The sequence below is a fragment of the Zootermopsis nevadensis genome, unplaced genomic scaffold (assembly GCF_977971745.1).
Source record: "Zootermopsis nevadensis isolate Lab colony 2312 unplaced genomic scaffold, Znev_1.0 Znev_ptg000029l, whole genome shotgun sequence".
NCBI classification, from domain to species: Eukaryota; Metazoa; Arthropoda; class Insecta; order Blattodea; family Termopsidae; genus Zootermopsis; species Zootermopsis nevadensis.
In genome coordinates this window covers 6,134,918-6,155,230 of record NW_028259161.1, presented here as the reverse complement: position 1 = coordinate 6,155,230, position 20,313 = coordinate 6,134,918, and the positions used below count along the sequence as shown (strand labels likewise).

Sequence of the window (20,313 nt, the reverse complement as noted above, 5' to 3'; positions counted from 1 at the left end):
TGTCATTCAACTCTATATGTAATCCATTCAGCTGAAACACAGTTGTTAATCCGACACTAAATTAATCATTAATTCATTCATTTACTCGCTTTGCGTTCGGAGTACGAGGCTTTCTTTTACCTTGGGACTAGAGGAAAGTGAATATTAAGCTTCACCTTTGACAGATTTACGCCCTTGGACAGCGTCTTTGGCTGGGTGGGACCATATCTTGCTGGACATGGGATCGAATTCGGTCGTATTCCATAGCCAGTTAGCCAGCGCTGTGATTGAGATACCCCGTATCACCAGCGCTGTGTGATTCGTCTTAATTTGTGCCCCAGCTGAACATCTTGTCACTGTGGACTTGCGCCGTTCCTGTTCGAGGTGCTTGGCATAATGTACCTCCAGCAATTTGGGGGCAATGTGAATGTTTGGTTGTGCTCTACTGAAACTGGTTCCGGTACAGTCACCTCACATTAATCCGACACTACCTGGACCGATTTCAAATCGTTTCTCTAAACCCTCAGTGCTGTATCATTCAGCATCTCGTTCCATTAACAAACCAGTTCAGAAACTTGGATTATCTTATTACTTACACCTGTTATCCACATATCACGGCTACTCAAATTGGTAGAGACCGCCATTGTCTCATGTAATTTTATCTTCTTATATAAGGGTATTTTAAACATACCTAAAATTCTTCACCCTCCTTCGGCTTATTTTATGCAGTCATTTATTGACTACTTTATTTCGACCGGTTCTCCTTTCAAAGTCAAAATTATGAATGGAAAGATTTTAAATACAGAATCTATTTCTATGTGAGTCTAATTATACTCTTTTATATGAAGGCACGAGAGAATAAATTGTACAAAGCGACATTCCTTACATTAATAATATCTGAGTCCCATCACTTGCTGAACTGAATTATTTTCACTTGGCGTTTAAGGTATTTTCGCTGTATTTCGCCTGCTCGTTACAGGCCTCTAAGACACTGGTGTATTTTTTCCCCATTACTTTTATGTCTCAAGTAGCGAGGCCACAAGGACGGTTTGAATAAATCATCAGAATATACAAAAAAATTCTGCATTTAAAAAAAAAAGTAACTACGGTGTTAATTGGTGTTTCCTTACCATCTATGGAAAATGGAATTATGTTATTGTCAGTATGATAAACCAGAACAAATATCGTCATCTTTTCATTGGAAATTTTATACCCTATTTTTTACAGGTTATTGAAATATTCCCTGTATTGCACTATGGTTTCCGACCTACCAGCATGATGTTAACTAAACCAGCAGCTGACCTCAGAAAGAGAATCACAATATACAATGAGTCATTGCAGTATGCCATATAAAATACCTGCATTGAACCATAAACGGAATAAATATAATAAATATTGGGGAGATGGTTTGTCAAATTAATTGGCTAAAGCTGTTGGTTGGGGGGCAAGTTCTATATTCAGAGTTATACATAGAAACTTTACTGCTCTACAATATGCCTCCATGTACCCTTCAGTGAGATACTCCTACATCGTATTATACAGGATATAAATGTTTATAGTTCGGTATTGTCCCATTTATTTGGCATGCCCAGTGCGCAGAGGATTCGGTCGAGTCCACTGTAGAGCGGATGAGTGAGGGAGGTTTATAGGGGAGAATTTTCACATATTCTAACAATGGAAGAGAGTGGTAGGTTCACTGTCCAGCTGCTTCAGTATTGATTGTGTAGAACCTTCGAGTTATGTTGCCATAATGCTAATTATGAAGACCGTGCTATTTGTATGTCCGAAAACTTGGCACAAAATATAATTCGGTCGTAGTTCTTATTTTTTTTTTATCCAGGGCCTTTTAGAGGTTGCATGTGAGCTAACCATGACCTCTCTGAAATGTGCATCATATAAAGCAAATTTCCAGTACTCCGAGTTCAGAGTTACTCTGTATATAAAATAGCAGTGCTTCAGACGCGGGTATATTGCCAGTGGCCCGAATGAACGCTAATGTGCTTCAGAAGTTTGCATCGATACCATTTGTCTCGCTGTGTAAAGAATGAGGATAATAGGAATAGAAGATTAAATGAACAACTGAAGATAATTTCAACTACATTCAAGCACTGATTTAGTTCAATTTCCTGCCAAGTTCACTATGTTAAGAGCCCGGAAGCTAGGTTTTCTATAAAAGAGAACTAATAGCTACATGCTTTAAGTTCGTACACTTCTAAATCCAGCGTAAGGATATTTATGTAGTTTGTGTTCTTCCTTCGGATTTTAATCTCTGTTAAGATAGTACAAGTTAAGATTCTGTGACGGCAAAATAATCATTATTTTATGTTAGATTGTGTTTATTTACGTGTAATAAAAGTAATTTCGTATTAAATATTTATCTATATTTTATAATCAGCATTATTAGAACATTTATATAAAAGTTAAATTAAGAAGTAGAAATGTATTTGCAAAATTCATGGTAAAGACATATTTAATGCAAATGAATGTATCAAACTGAGAAAATTTAAAAATGGATATAAAAACTTAAAAAGTAATTAACATGTATTCAGTAAATGGATTCATAGATTATGATATAATAGAATGATTAACACCCATTAATGAATTGCACTCTCTACAAACAATAGCAGTGAGCTTAGAACGATATAGGACGGCGGTTTATAAATGACTGAGGTGTAGGAACAGATTTCAGCCTAATCCATGGAGAACTTCAGCAGCAGAAGATGACTTCATATGTACTGGTATTGAGAGAAATAAAAACAATTACAAAACTAGAAGTTTTCAATAAACTGTTACGTTTGATTTGTTAACTGTTCAACAACTAGACACAATTTCAGGTTGAATTAGTCTTGAACAATATTTTGTTAAAAACATATTTGCAAGGAAGTCCCATTTCTGAGATATTATACGACTTATTTCACAATAATGTAATATTAAAGAGACTATCTGCAGGGTTTCCTCCTGCCCGTTAATTGGCTCACTGATGAATAGTAATTTACTAGCGATTTTAAAGTCACGAAACAAGAATTGGGATATAATTTTAAAAATTACACTTAAATGCAAATAACACCAAATTGCCGAATACATATTGACAACTGAGATCATTGACAGAAGTTTACCATTCCACAATTTTCCGAACCAAAAGGTTCCATTTCGATGCACTGCACCCAGATCCATTCTGATATTATTTTCCCATCTACTCCTTTATGTAATAGTATTAACATGGCTCCTGGAACTAAAATTAGCTTGTTTTATTTTCTTTGCAACGGATGAAAAGTTACCCAGCAATGAATCGGTCACTAGAGTCTCGTATTTTGAAAGTTGGGGCTGTTCTTGAAGTACGTGAGGTTTCAAGAGAAGCTTCATGCCACTTACGTCTTGAACCTGCACAGAGCACTCCCTCCACTCCTGAACACGGCCCTGCATGGGCACGAGATGTCAGCTTCACTCCCTAGTTCCGTTTGTCACCGTGAAAGAGACTCTCGTACCCACTGTTTAAGATAACTGGGTGTGCAGAAATGGATGTTTGGATCCGGCGAATAAACACAAAAGTCTCAGTGTTTAGTCCAAGAATTGAATTCCAGCTTTCAGTTCGTACCTTCGCGATCCAAAAAGTGAACTCATCTTGGGATAAATGAACACCACGTTGTCTAATTTTTCGAAGTAGAAAATCAATAATTGTCTTGGGGTTGTTTCTTAAAATAAAATATTCTTTGTTATTACCCTTGTTCTACAACGCGCCGTTGTGCATTCTTTTAAATATCAAAAATCTCTCGTGTATTTTACCATTTCTTTCTAGGCTCGCGGTTTGGGGGGGAAATAGGCAGGGACAAAAAGTTGGATTTTGAGATTATAAGGCTATTGAGATATCGTATAACTGAAAAAAATTGTGGATATCTCTTCGAAGCACGGAGTTCATCTAAATAATATTTAAAAATTAATTCCATACCTCAAAAAAAAACACAACGTGTCTCCATCACAAAGATCAATTAGTTAATGCAGTTTAAAAAAATTATCGCTGGTTATTGTGAAAATCATACGAAGCCTATAAATTCACTATGCGGGTAAAATGCAGAGTTATTGAAACGTGTTTATTCTGGACCTGCACCTTGAATAATTAGTAAAGTCCAGTGTTTTAAACTTCGTATCATTCGTGCCGTTGCACTAATGTTGTGAGCATAATTATTGTTCTGAACCGTCAAAACAATTCTTTACGATTTGTTATAAAATTGCCTATTTTATGCTATATATTTACACTGAAATTCTTACCTTTTTTCCAGAAATATCTGACAATACATCAGTTGAAACGTATAACGCACAGTAAATAAATAGAACGTAAATTGTAAAGAGCTATTTTTCGACGACTTTAAGCGCTGTCGAATTTTAAGTGTCTCTTTTTTTCGGAAACGAGAGTACATTTTAAAGGAACTGCGCTATGCATTCCATAGACATTGAGATGTAATTCAGAGAATCCAATGTGAGAGCGCCCCAGTTCTGACTACCTTAATACCAGTGAACAATAATTTAGGCGGCTTCCTAGCATATTTTTAAACCTAGAAAAATGTTTTTATATAACTGAAGAAACTTGTCTGAAGGGGGAGACCTCAAGAATCATAATTTTGTCGTCTCATGCTTATATCTTACTCCTTCCTTCCATTTAAATGATACGCAAAGCAACAAAAAGGTGTGGTGTAGACACACAATTTAATTTTTTTATAGTTTGTGTTACGTTCGAAAGGAAATTTAATAATAAAGGACAGGTGTCGCATTAAGAATACGAGGCAGCTTTGTTTATAATCGCTTAGCAACGCCGAGTGACGTCACGGTTATCAGCGACAAAGAGAAGCAACTTTATTTAAACAGATAACTATTGGCTTAGCTCTCTGACCTCACTGACGGCTTTTTCCTACAGACACTGTTGTTACGGTACAGAGAAAGCAAACTGATTTAGTCACAGACCTGGAACCAAGTGCTGGACTTGGAATTAGGTTATGTTGGAGAAAGATGTTAGAATGTGAAAGGATTGAATTTGAAGGTAATTACGAGAAGGTCTGTGTTAACATTGCTGTACAGTACAGTAATATTATGTCGGACAGTGACCATAAGGCCTGTTGATATAGGCTACACGTTTCGAGCGTTGCTTCTACTCTCATCTTCAGGCGATAAGTGGAGATTTTGATATTTAAGTACTATGAAGTTATTTCAGCGTTATATTTTAAAATAATTACATACGTTAAACTTGCAAATGAAATCTAAGCCAGCCTTTATTAGCGGGGATGTCGCTCAATCTGCTCAGCTAATGCTTTCTACAGAATATAATTTGTTTACTTTTACAGTAATTTTTTTTAATCCCGTTCTGCATCATCGACTTTTGATACATAATATAATCTCACTTCTAATAACTAAGCAAGCTTAGAGTTTTATGTTTCAGGAACCCAACCAATCTTGCATGGGGCCTATTCTCTGTCCATGGAGTCCTATCAAACGTCCAAAGTTTTTATCATACGTTGGATACAAGTACACGTATATGGACTTAATACTGTGATCATAACAAACATCATAGATAAGCTCCTAACCTGCTCCTTGAGTATTTTCGTCTGACGTCTATAGCATCTTCTGTCCTTCGATTATACATTGATACAGCAGCTTCAAAATTCTATTTTCAGAAAATGATGTCCGGTGATTCTAAATATTTATTTTAATAGTTTTTATTGTTGTGTTGATGTTTGTTAGTCCTAGTATTTCTACCCTAATACAATTATGATCCGCCATTCTGCATCCTGTGGCCGCTCTGACAAGACGTAAACCTACATCTGCTGTCTCCGGTCTTACTGAGTTGTTCTTTTATTAACATTACACATTCGGATCTATACAAAAGCAAAACTTATACTTTATAGACCTTTAGTAAGCCTTGCTTCTTAGAACTGCAATGTAAGAAATGGTAGGCCTATAAGTACCTCTAGTTTTGTTCACGGCTTTACAATATTTCTATATTATACTTTAGTGTTCCCACTTAAGTTTAAGTCAGAAGTGCAGAAGACTACCGTTGCTAATTTATGTATATATATATATATATATATATATATATATATATATATTATTTCTTGTTTTAAATTCAATATAAATTTTGTCATAAATTAAGTTTCTAAAAACACGACAACTCTAAGAAACTTCCAAATATGGGTTCGGTTATAGACAGGCTATATGGACCCTGAATACTGTTAAGATATCCATTGGATATGTGCCAGGCTTTCTTCTTTGCTTTGAAAGATAGTTTGGTACTGAACTAGAGTGTTCCATAAATTTCCATACTGTCCTGATGCACAGTACTTCTATTGTGAAAAGTTGAACTGCATTATCCACGGTGCTACTAAGCCCTTATGTCGCATTGGATATAGTGAATTATAGTTCTGTATTTATCTGCGTTTTACATAGAAGTGTAATAGATCACGAAGTGTTCTAATTGTACTATGAGAAAGTTAAACTGTATCTGGCAATAAAATCGAATTTAATTTACAATATTCTGACAAAGAAAAATTAGTTGTTGCTCTCAAATTTAAGAGCGATTATGTTATTAGGCCTTTTATGCATGCTGCTGTGTATAGTCTCAATAAAATTCCGATATTTTCTTAAAAAAATTGAAGTAACACATAAAAGTTCAAGACTTTATATAAATTTGGGAGTTTCGCGAATGCGCGGATCTGTAACTTCACGTCCCTTATTCTACAATATGGCGTCCTCTTCATAATACACTATTATCCTGCAATCTGACGTGTCGTTAAAGAAGAATTATTGAGCAACTTTAGATTCATATGTGAGGGAATATCACAATCATGGCATTCCTACTTATAGTGTTGTTATATTCACACACGCTGAGCGTTATGTTTCAGCCACGTGGAAAGCTTCTGTAACTCGAAGTAGGAAGGGGGTTACAGCACACTAATGGCTTCTTAATACTGTATTTTGTGGCTGTGTGTAACTCTAGGGAGTATCCTCGCATTGTGGCAGCCAGCTGTAACAAATGACTGCGTCAGTGCGCGGCCATTATTCGTGTGTTTTTTTTTACTAGTTGTGGGGGTGTTCAGAGGCAAGAAACGAGTAGCCCCGTGTTGCCACCAGTTGGGGCTGAAGTCGCCAAGAATTTAGACGAGACTAGGTTTAAATCATCCTAAAATCTAGTAGTGTATATATGGTTCTCCTGCAAGAATGCTGCTGCGTGCGAAATGGAATATGGTAAACAGGATGTCATGAGATATCTGAAAAAAAAAAAAATTTAAATTTTTTCCGAATATTAACTGTATATTGTTTACTATTCTGTTTTAAGCTGGGAAGAAATTATAAGAATAGGCGTTTACAGAATTGCCAGTGGCCATTGTATTGTACGGCTTGGTTTATTCAACACCCAACATATTTGAAAACAGTCAAATATGGATCTATAAAGAAGTATTACTATCATGAAGAGGATTTTCAGAGCCTAAGATTACGTGTGATTTCTAACAAGCGTGAAAGAGTGTATATCGCATTGCAGTATATGGCAAGTGTTTTAAAACGATTTCTTTGGGATTTTGCATATCTTAATTAACATTATGTTAGTTTATTTCTGGCACAACTGTATTATTCATAGAGCACTCACACTGAAAATAGTGGGGCATTATTTCTACCCATGTGTTGTAAATATTTGCCATATGAAAGGTTTTAAATAATTTTTTTCTTTGTATAAGAACCATTTTTAAGAAAATTATGTAAATCAGGGTTTACATTTGATCGACACAAACCGGACTTCAATTCTGTAGTGGTATTACTCTTAGTGTGGACCACCAGTGGGTCTAACTGGTGGAATGCTGGCAGACGGACTACAGATCCCATCGCGTGTTTGTTCTATCACTTCTTGCAAATAACACATGGCGTTGCTGGGCTTCTTATGGAAAAGAGTTTAACACGGATGAAGGTTATGCCATGTGCTGGCAGTAATTTGACATAAAAGAGGCGAGTTTTAAGAGTATATTTAAAAAATAAGTTAACAAGTACTCTATGTGAAGGATTTTATAATTGCATAGATGCAAATATAAGAGACCTTATTACACATTACATTTGCACATAGTCGCCGTGGAGAGATTTATAAAAACGGCAATGTTGCTAGTCACCATCAGTTGCAGATCGCTTACCAGCGAGGTACTCCTTCATGGGTACGACGGGAAGGGTATCAGTTGGTGCGAGGTCGGGATTGTATGTATTGCCGGTGGTCCAGAAACTCCCACTAGCGCGCCAACCAAGCCATCCACTCAACGTGTCCTTGAGCTCTTTTCGAGTACAATAGGCTTATTGTGTTTGCTTAGAATGCAAAGTATGCAGCACATTTACACAGTATACCAGACGCGTTCACTCAGTACCAATTTCAAATAATTTCCTCATGTGCTGAATACCTTAAGTATAAGGCTGGGTGACAAAGATCCAATTCCCTGCAGGGGCTGGGATTATGCTCTTCGCCACAGTGGCTGCCTCTGGTGCTCACCTAGCTTCATGTCCAGCTCTAAATATGTGCCGTTTCCCGGGGATAGATGCTGGACCACGAAGACCTATTCACCTCCACCTATTGCAGTGATTAAGAATTTGTGGAGCTTCACTTTCTTTCTGCATACGTCCTCATGGTTTGGGGCTTAGGCGCAGGGACACCTTCATGCCGATAAGTTACTTCTGCCCTTAATAACCTGACTCCCCATTTCTATCCCTGAAATAGAAATGACAGAATTCTACACGAAGTGCGACTGAAATGGTACATATGTAAGATTTGAGGTTTTCACAGCGGTGAGTATGAAGATTTCTGTCTTCTGGGTTGTTGCGCTGTGTAGTCTGGTCGATGTTTACCAACGTTTCAGAGGTCATACTGCCACCATCATCAGGGCGATGAGTATGAAGATTTCTGTCTTCTGGGTTGTTGCGCTGTGTAGTCTGGTCGATGTTTACCAACGTTTCAGAGGTCATACTGCCTCCATCATCAGGGCGATGAGTATGAAGATTTCTGTCTTCTGGGTTGTTGCGCTGTGTAGTCTGGTCGATGTCTACCAACGTTTCAGAGGTCATACTAACCTCCGTCATCAGGGCGATGAGTATGAAGATTTCTGTCTTCTGGGTCGTTGCGCTGTGTAGTCTGGTCGATGTTTACCAACGTTTCAGAGGTCATACTGCTTCCGTCATCAGGGCGATGAAGATTTCTGTCTTCTGGGTTGTTGTGTTCTATAGTCTGGTCGATGTTTACCAACGTTTCAGAGGTCATACTGCCTCCATCATCAGGGCGATGAGTATGAAGATTTCTGTCTTCTGGGTTGTTGCGCTGTGTAGTCTGGTCGATGTTAACCAACGTTTCAGAGGTCATGCTGCCTCCGTCATCAGGGCGATGAAACGTTTGTAAACATCGACCAGACTACACAGCGCAACAACCCAGAAGACAGAAATCTTCATACTCATCGCCCTGATGACGGAGGCAGTCTGACCTCCGAAACGTTGGTAAACATCGACCAGACTACACAGCGCAACAACCCAGAAGACAGAAATCTTCATACTCATCGCCCTGATGACGGAGGTTAGTATGACCTCTGAAACGTTGGTAAACATCGACCAGACTACACAGCGCAACAACCCAGAAGACAGAAATCTTCATACTCATCGCCCTGATGACGGAGGTTAGTATGACCTCTGAAACGTTGGTAGACATCGACCAGACTACACAGCGCAACAACCCAGAAGACAGAAATCTTCATACTCATCGCCCTGATGATGGAGGCAGTATGACCTCTGAAACGTTGGTAAACATCGACCAGACTACACAGCGCAACAACCCAGAAGACAGAAATCTTCATACTCATCGCCCTGATGATGGTGGCAGTATGACCTCTGAAACGTTGGTAAACATCGACCAGACTACACAGCGCAACAACCCAGAAGACAGAAATCCTCAAAATGGTACATACTTCCATAGTTTTAACTTCAACCCATTCTTCCTGCCTTACTTCGTTATTCCTTTGGTAATATTATTCTGAATACAGTTATTTTAGTTGTTAGTGTGAATATATCATTTAGATTATTATAGCTTCCAGTTGTTTAACTTCGGACTCATTTACATGTGCTTAATTAAAATACATGTTTGTTATCTAACACCGTTGTATTCTGGTAACACTCTAGAATTCTAGTGCTGCTCTGTTCGAATATTGGCCAGGGTGTCGATTAGTTATCCTGTTTCGCGAACACCTTCAGATAGACAACCACTGTCAATTAAAATCCCTACATAACAGTAATTCATTATTATACTCCGGTCGCATTCGATGATGTGTTTCCAACTGCATCAGCGACTTAAAGTAACCATACAAAATATGCAGGCCTTATTTGTATTGCTGTTTACGTTCATAGATTACTTGATTTTTGTCTTCATTTATTTTCACTTTACTTGCACGTAAAGCACTTTTGCAGTATTTGTAATTACATTTTTATTTTCTTCCGATATTTAAGCATTACACCAAAATTTTCTTTCCGTGTTTCCTGTTCAGTCAACGTTTTAAGGTTAATTTCACTGTTACTTGTGTCCACCCTCCACATAATATATACCTTGAATGTGAACACCTGCTTCGTGGTAATTCCAGAACTAAGAAACTGGGTGTTGAAAAGGAACGCAGAATAAAGATGCTTTGAAGCATGCCACAAAACTCCTTTTGTCTTTTTCCCCCCCCCCCCCCCCCCCCATCTTGTCCTGAGACCAGTAGCCTTGAGGCAAAACAGTGAAACTTTAAACAACACAAACAATCAAAACCCATACAAATTCTGAAGAAGATGGTTTGTTCTCATCTCCCTATGTTAGGTCTCAGAGGTGCGGAAGGCTACGAACTGACAGTGAGAGAGGTTCATTATTTGAGAAGCCGTCGGACGTTTGAACAAAGTCACTCGTCTTTTTGTATTTGTTTCAGAACATCCGGGCTAGAACATGAATATACATATATGCGGTTTCCTAACATTATTGCCCTGTGAAAGGGAAACATTAGTTAGGTTATGTTAGAAAGAGACACGCACGTGTTATGAAACACCGTGTATTGATAATTATGCAAATAAGCTACTCATCACTAAAGCCGTCATGTAGAAGTAGATGGTTGTGCGAAATTCTTTCGAAGTACTCGAAACATGTCTGTTACGTGTATGTATATTTCAAATAATTTGTGATTACAGTAAGGGAAAGTGTAAGAAAACAATCAGTCGACTCTTTTCCTAAAAGGAATTTTTAATAATTTGATGGTTTTCGTCCAGTAGCCAGAAATAAAGTCATCTGATAATATTTTGTCTTCGACAATATTTGTATTTGTAGTCTATTTTTTATTTTTTTAAAGTCAGAACTTTGGTGGAATATCTCGGGACCCACCAATGTCTTCCTGTCGTTCCTTTTGACACCCCTGAAACGTCGATAAACTTCTACCAGACTGCAACAACCGGGAAGACAGACATATTCTTTCATTACAGTTTTCACAATATTTTTGTCTAGGGCTGCAGTGAATCAGGCAGTGTTTGAGTTCTCGGTTTCCCCTGACATTTATTCCACCAGCCTACCATCCTTTAATTTTTAATGTGATTAAAGAAAGTTTCCCCCATTCCCAATCACTAGACTGTACTATGATAGTACGGAAACTTGTAAATTTAACCTCACATCGTCTTAGCTACTCACTGTCTTTTATACGAGACTGCTTATTAATGCTACTACGCTCAGACTATAATTTTTAAGCTGACTTCGATTCAATTAAATCCAAAGAGTAACAGGCTACTGAGAAAGAGTAGCATATAATTTATGTCAAGGAGAATTCCTTTAGCAATCGATTTCTGTTGTTATTTACGGAATCTTTAAACTAGAAAATACGTTTACAATTATTATATGAGGGCCTGTGTGTACTTGTGAGAGGCAGTCTATACAAACATAAATCCCCAGTTTCATCAAACGTTTCTTGTTCTGGTTACAGGTACAGCGGCAAATAAAAAGAGAAGAAATCATCTTCACCCGGTGAAATGTCCAATCAGCTGTATTGTGTTGCTGTGGCAAGCCGCTTGGCGGCGCGCAAGTCGTATCGGTGTCCTGTACGCAAAGGAACAGTGCAGAGTTAGTCGCGCTGTGACGTTGTTATGCGGAGGTTGGCTTCCTGCTAGGGCATAGATGTTTGCGCGGGAAACCGGCAAGATCGCGATGCTGTTTGTAGTGTGACTAGGCAGTGTTAACATATTACTAGTGCGAGAGTGTGAAATTGAAGGCTATCTCGTGTTTGTGTGGTGACAGTTCTAGTGCTGGTAACACGTATATCAGTGTATTATGGAAAGCAAGAAAGCTGTTAGAATCAGTGCTTCATCCGGCAGCTTAGGTGAACTCCGGTAGCCTCGTTATAACATCCGCTGAAGTAGACTTCTTTGTCTCACCAATGTTGATGAAATATTCAAGAATGCAAATTAGAGGTAAGTTGGCGCTTTCAAATTTTGTGCCCAACAGTTTTACTTTCTACAACAAACAAAATACCGCAGGCAAATTATGACAAAATATGTTGTTATTACTAATAACAACATCGTATTTTTGTTCAACACAAAATTCATAACGATTTTTAAAAGATTCCGATGTTGAACCTTATTAATGTTAGTGAAATTGCGTACAGAATAATCTCACAGAAGAAACTCGGTAATAAAATGTTATTGTCGTTACTCTGTACTATATCAAAGGCTTGTGGTACATTTACGAATATGAAATTAAATTTACAATTACCTCGCCCATTCCAATAGGGCAGTGTGTGATGACTTTTGAGGTAAAGTGCATTTTTTTTTTTTTGGGCTGGGTATGATTATCAGAATAAACATAATCATTGCTCTGATCGCGATTAACTGTAATGCATATGCTTTGTGTTTTATTTGAGGTAGGGAATGATTTTTTTTAAAAAAATAAATTATTCTCGGAAGGTCTTGTGCGTTATACACAAACATTTTTTCTGTTAGTTCGGCAACGATCTATTGTTATCGAATTTTGTAGAGATATTTACTTATACGTAAACAGATTATGTTTGTTTATAAATTTATCGCTGTTAATACTTAGGGGAGACGGCCTTCGTTTGGTTAACAGCAAATGTTACAGTAAAGTAAAATGTAATCTGTTTATTTACTGAGAGATTACTCGTTTATTTTCGTTCACTGTTTATGACGAAACGCCCACGGTGATTGTCAGATTGTAATCATTCCGTTTTACGCACGGACATGACACGGAACTTACGTATTTATTACATTTTTAGTTTCGCAGAAATTCCACGTAGCCAGGGACCTCTAAACTGATGGAGTTGTTTTCTCAGAATATGGAGCCCGAAAGGTCAATGAACGGCGATCACATGGCCATACTTTTAGAACGTATACAGTTTTTTTTATAAAATTATCGTAATTATTATTTCGAATCTTATATCAGATTCAAATGGGGTGTAAGGCAAGCATATCCAGCTGCAGAAATATTTATAAGACGCTGTAAATCTGATGCTGACACTTGAGTTTACTACATTTTTTTTTCCGTGGGAAGACGGAGCATTTAACTGGAAGTTATCTTAATTTAGAATGTTTATGAAGTCGTGGGGGGGACTGTGTTCTGTCGTTTATCATGTCACGTGCTGCTCTGAGTTTCCTGGTTGTTATACTTATTGGCTGGCCAGCCTTTAATTTCCGAACGTGCCTCGCAATCCAATTAGCAAGACAGATCTCATGCGTTCAATTATATTAAAACAATTTTGACCACGTTGTCCTCCACAGATTGAAAATTATTGGTTGTGACGTGCGCTTTTATTATACTAAACCTTATCAGATGTTATTTAGATGTTAATTGATCGAGTCTCATTTTCCACGGTAATGATTCTTTGTGGTAGGGATCTTGTTTACTAACTGAGAAAATAAGATCCCATCTCTAAACCCTAGACCGTATCCTGAGTAATTTTAATAAAAAAACTAAAAACACCTCAACATTTGGACGAAGTTCTTAACATGTCTCGTGTTACTCACTTGTTTAACCCTTTGAAGTAGAGGTTCATTTAAATATTTAAAAATTCAGTGCGTACCGCAAAGAAAACAACTGGTTTCCATTGCCAAGGCCGATTTGTTTAATGCCGTTGAAGAAAATAATCGCTTGTTTGTTCTGAAAAGCGTGTGAAACCAATTAATACATTTAATGTGCAAAATTCTGAGTTGCCGATGTCGTAAGTGGTGCCTATATGTACCACCTACTTTCACACTGTCTTTCTGCGTTTTACCCACAGTGTATTTATAGGTTTTATATGATTCTCAGAGTAAACAGAGCTTATTTTTTTTCTGAAACAGCATTAAACAGTCGATCTTTGATTTTTTTAAGGCATGGACTGAATTCTTGAATATTATTTCGACGAGTTTGTCTTACCATGTTTATTGCCAGTGTGTAAACTTTCCATTTATATTTCTGAGTTACAAATCTGGATCATTTGATGTTTTTTCTTTGTGTAGTACATCTTGAACCCAAGTGTTTTGCATAAGTCTGGATCCATGCGCTAAATATCGTTCATACAATTTGAGTACTTTTAGAAATGTAACTAATATTTTGAATATCTGAAACAAACATTACGAATACTGACAGGTACAGAGTGGCAATTGCGTGTGTATTAGGTCCACATTTTAAAGTAATAACGCCTCGTAATTAGATTAAGCGACCGAATTAATGGTCTTCATACCCCACAAATTAAGTGCAATGACGCAGTGTGTATAATGGCTATAAAGTACACTAATTTATGATACCAGTTTTGTGTCTGTGGATCGCATTTGGTGTAGTTGGGGGGAAAATGAGTTGGGAAATAATATGACAGGGTTTACTAAGTTTCTAGTTGTAGCATTTATGTCGTCATTTTACGGTAGATGTGTTAGAATTCAACGATAAGAATTTCAGTTCATTGATACTTCATTATCGGCATTTGAACCCCCATACGCATGTAAATTGCCTATCAATGCTTTTTTTACGAGCTTAAAAAAAAGTGGATTTTTTTTTAAAATTTTACCATTCGATCATATGTGACAATTCTTCTAAGAGGAATAAGTCTGTGTGTACCTGCTGTAATGTTATAAATGCATGGACGTGAACGGGCCACACTGAAACCTTATAGTCATGCTTTTAACACGCTAATGCAGGTAGTATATCAAATTTTTCGCCGTTATTTTCGATGTTTCACGTGGCCAGACTCATTTCTCTAATTATATAATGTGTCTGGCGCCAAACTCACCAGTTTTATTAATTGTAAGTATCGAAACCACGACAAATAGCTACGTTTGTACCGCTGTCCTTCATTTGAAATGAGTGAAGATGAAATGTTGTCTCAGTGTATGAAATAGAGGCACGGGGAAACATATCTTAAGCTTGAGCTTTGAATTAGTAAAAGTATGCGGTTATGATTTTCTCCGCCCGTGTCATGGCCTTTGGAAATCATCCCCATTTTAGGGCCCTCAGTGGACGTAGAGTCTGACTTACCGTAGACAATAATCGGGTAGGCGGGTTTTTTTTTATTTGTAGTGTTCTGTCTGACGACAGGTCCATATATTATGAACAGGATCCTTCCAACCTCTTCAGGTTGTCAGGGACCTGCTCATACATATATACATTCTTGGCAGAGATGATCAGAAGTGGTTTGCCATTGCCTTCTTCTGTGTGTGAGTGGAGTAATTGTTGGGATGCCACGGAGAAACCGGGGAAGCCCCCGGAGGAAAACTCCGTGATGCCTAGACCACGGCCTTGCCCAACACAAGTTATAAATTTGAGCACCACCGGGAATTGAACCCGGGACCCCAGGCAAAAGACGTAAAATCGATAAATTTTTCCCAAATTCTAGCCTCAATTTTCGGAGCAGTAAACGACAGACTCTTTGGTGGGATTGTGACTACGGGTAGATACAGACACTGTTAAAGGAACTTTATTTTTTTTACAAAACGTGGTCACTTATTTACGTCCTTCTTATAGTCTGTTGTGTAACAGTGACTTAATTTCAATTTGTCTAGTTTCCTGGTTGTACTTTAGGTTCGAATTTACGTTTAGAAAGAAAAGGTCGATGCTAGAGGGGCTTGTAATTTGAAACATATTTAGATAATATTTTGGTCGTAGAAAGGAACTCCTTTAGAAGAAAGAGACGTGAAATCGGATTAAACCGTTGACACACTTTAATTATTCAATACATTTTGAATAGAACGTAAATTCTATTACAAAAACAATCATCCCTTATTTAAGAGAAATGTTTGTTGGACTGTACAAATTACCATACGTGAATTTTACTCTCGTGCATAGGTGTATGGGTTTATAAGTTTTCTCTGTACAGTAGAAGAATAAATTGGCAGAGTTGTAGTTTGTCTGGCTCTCTTGAGGTTCAGGAGTTAGTAGCACAAACACATTAACTAAAAGTGTATGAATTAACACAGAAATCTTGCTTCTGTTATAAAATTGAATAGACGATTCCAGTCTCGTTTTAGAAGGTTTCGTTCACCGTTATTAATTTTCGTAATGTGCTGAGTAGTTGCAAATTAAATAGGTCTTGTCTTTCACAAAAGAAATAACCAGAATTTAATAGGAGTTATAAAATTACACAGACTCTTATGGATGGAATATGCTCACAACAGAATCAGAGAGAAACCCAGGAAATACACATAAAAGCTCTCATATAAACCAGATCTAGAAGTGAAACTAAAAGAGAAGACTTATACGTTATTGAGAAGCATACGAATTGTGTGGCTTCAAACGACATATAATTTATGCCTATTCAACTACCTCTTAGCGTTTGTATTACAAAATTACCCTGAGGATAGCAGTCAGAGTTTCAGTAGTGCTACTTTTACACGTCAGACCCTACAACTCTTAACCAAAACATAAATTATTCTTCCGTTATCGCTTGTCTTCGTCATAGCATAATCCTCTATACAAATGAGTGTTCTTATACCTTAATTATCCCAAGGAATAAAATATATGTGACCGATACAGATGTTGGGCTAAATTTTCAGATTAATCTGTTAATACGCAATAGGTTTGTTAATATTAAATGTGTATCTATACCGGTACACATGCTACACTGGATGTTCATTTACCAGCGTCATTGAATGACGCAACGCCTGCAAATCAAATGAACTTGAAGCTTGTTAATGCAGGAGAGAGGAGTTACTACGTTAAATAGGGCTGAGGTAGACAGGATTCCTTAAGGTACAGTTACATTTTCTCATGAACGGCTTGGCTACGCACTGTCCCATCTATCTTGTTTATTCTTATACTCTGCCTCTCATTCTGGAAACGTGAGATGATAAAGGTTCGTTGTCTTGCATTCCAGCGTCCTATTCAGAGACCCAGGTTTGTATCCCTGTATGGAATTTGGTATGTTTTTCTATAGTTTCGTAAGTGAATGTCTCCTTTTATATCCGCACCAGCATGTGATTGTTACTTATGTCCCAAAGCATCAGTACAAGCCTCGGGGTTCGAAAGTGGGGCATTATAGTTTGTAGACACAATTTTGACAAGAACTCCCTTCTGACGCGAGTACTACACTTCAGATGCAGTGAATTGCGAGGCAAGCGGAGTTTGTAACGGAGTAGTCCCACACTTGGCCTGAACTAAAATACACATTTCAGTGCTTCAGAGTTGTCAGACGCAATGTATTCGCCGCCATCGTGTACGTAAGTCTAATTACCTCGCAAAAGAGCACAAAATTTCTCGAAATGTTTTCCATAACACCGAACATCGCGACACAGTGGACAGTAGTAGTACTTAGCATTCGAGAGGTACCAGTTTCAGATTTTGGCTAGGACAGGGGCTATGTGACGGTTTTATGGTTTTCTTCAGTCTCTACAGACAAATTTAGGGATAGTAAACCCCTCTTAAATTAGGCTATGGTCGCTTACTTATAAGACACTTTCCACTTCTTCATTCGCTTATCATAGAAGCTATATTTATTATTCAATCTGTTGAGAACGTCTTTAGAATCACATTTCTTCCAGTTTGGTATTGGAAAAGGGAAGTGCATATTCTTTTAGACCTCACCTTGTATATAAGAACAATTCAAATCCATTTTGAATAACTGTCGGAGAAGTTCTATGTGAAATTGTTGTTTTCGTGGTAATGTAGATTCTGTTGAAGACAAATGAGTTGAATTGTATGAAACTTAGTTGACATGCAGTGGTACGTTCTTTGATTTAGGTTCATGAAATTCTGTCATTGAGTTCAACATTAACAGTGGGCAGACGGACACGTGTCCATAAGAGCCTACATATACACGTGGGCATAATGCAGTAAATATCACTATCTATATGAGATCCCGGAGAATAAATTAAAAACAAATCATGTTGAAACGTGGATGAGAAAGTCAGACGAAAGGTTCAATGCATTAAATGGGATTTAAGCCCACAGTCTCTTGTAGCAAGATCATTAGCTTTGCCTCACTCTATTTTGACTCTGTTATAAATACGATCATACAAATGGACGGCAGTCTAATATTCGTTTCGTGTTCCCATAAATCCATGTGCTTATTGCTAATGCAAAGCCTTAATTAATGGCGTTTAATATGAAAGCACAGGTGGAAACGCTGGTCATTTTCGTTTCTTGAATGGGCGTAGTTTTTGATAACGTTGTAGGAGCAGTGTGGGAGTGTTATTCAGTAGGTTTCCTATTCGTCTGAGTAACATGGCTGTGTTTTGAACTGAACTTAAACCATCTTCAATGTACCATGTATGATTCTTTTCGCGATTCTGTGATTCTGTCAAAATTGGAGACGTTAGTAATTGTACGTTTTAATAGCTTTAAATATAATATTAAACAGCGAATTTGAATGAGAAGACATTTTACTAATAGTAGTACTCAGTATATGAGAAACATGTTGTGCAGTTTAAAGACCCAATTGTTTTCCCTTGTAATAAGTGTTGTTACAAGCATATGGTCTGTGTCTTTCTGATTCACTAGTTACGAATCATCGAACACCGACAATCTCAGTTGAGGTAACCTCGTCGAATATTACTCCTGAGACCGGATATACTGACAGATTTTGGCGACAATCTTTTCACAGCCCCAAAGGAATTTTTACGGATAGAATTATTTCTATAACCTTCTGTGCATCTTATCGTGTCGACATTGTAGAACTTAATGGCATTGCGGAGGAACTAGTAGGAAGCAGCAAACTCTTCCGAAACGTCGATAATTTGTACTGTTTCGTCAGGATTCGATATCCAGGCAACCGTATAAAGAACACAGAAAACCGTGGAAGCCTGAAGGCTATCTTAAAATAGATAATGTCGACTTCGAACCATCTAAATGCCGTATTTATAATAATTGTCGTACTTAGCAAGCTCTGTGTTAGATTTAATTTATTTTTGATAATCGGAAGTGGCGTGCTGGTAATGTTTCTTGCACCGCGTACGTTTAGAAAAATGTAGTAGCTTAGGCCCGTGATATTAGCTTAACTCCAAAATGATTATAGAGGCATTGGTATTGAAGTATAATTTAACGTTGATGATTTAATAATTTGTTCTGTTAAACAATCACTAGTTACGTACATTCAGTTGCATTTTTGAGCATTCGAATTTCATTTTAAAATGCATTTGCGATAAACTTGTTTAAGAAAATTGGAGTTTGAACTTGGGATAGAGTAAAATATGGTCCCAACGGGAAATGTTCCTTCATTCTTGGAGATGATAATTGTTGGCTGATATTCTGGGAGGGACAGATGGTCTGTGCATTTGAACATTTTATTCTAAATTAGGCATATAAAGAAGAGCGCTCCACAGAGATAGATTTAATGCATATTTAAAAAAAAAACATGTATTCAAAACAATATTGTATATGGGAAATAATATGTCATGCATTTATGTGTTTAATACAAATATTAAATATTTATATAGTCACAGCTGGCTTACGGGAATATCTGCACAAACATGTTTGTAAAAGTTATTAAAATGTAGGCCTAAAACAATGTTTAACGTAGGCCATATTGTTACGAACTCTTATAATCCAGTTACCTAAAATTGTAAAAAAATACAGTTATATTAAAGATTCAAAATGTAACCAAAATAAAAAAATCAAATTAGTTTGTTTTATATTTAAGTCACTTAACCCACGAACAACATCGGCACATTACATTTGTATTTACGAACTGAAAATAAATCAAAACTGCCCTGTAAATCGGTTAACCATAACCGATTCCATGGCTTTCATTTACAACGGCAATCTACTTCTTTTAAACAAATAATTAAATCGGATTAAATAATTAAATATTGTGTACTGACAAAAATTTCATTGTAATTGATTGATTAATAGGATAT

The 20,313-nt window shown here is 37.2% G+C and overlaps 2 protein-coding genes across 5 annotated transcripts in view; both read left to right on the top strand.

The window, feature by feature from the left end:
• LOC110836161 (uncharacterized) overlaps positions 1-12,346 on the top strand; it is a 312,398-nt gene extending 300,052 nt beyond the window's left edge. The window contains exon 6 of the mRNA XM_087358170.1: positions 11,967-12,346. Coding sequence (XP_087214296.1) covers positions 11,967-12,157 — 191 coding nt within the window. The 3' untranslated portion in view covers positions 12,158-12,346. The remainder of the gene's footprint in view (positions 1-11,966) is intronic.
• Positions 12,174-20,313, top strand: part of pxb (putative Hedgehog signaling attenuator pxb) — a 243,404-nt gene continuing 235,264 nt past the window's right edge. For 3 of the 4 annotated variants that reach the window (XM_087358168.1, XM_087358167.1, XM_087358166.1), the window contains exon 1: positions 12,174-12,450. The gene's annotated coding sequence lies outside the window, so the exon portion shown is untranslated. The remainder of the gene's footprint in view (positions 12,451-20,313) is intronic. The other variant, XM_087358165.1, reaches the window with a different exon arrangement.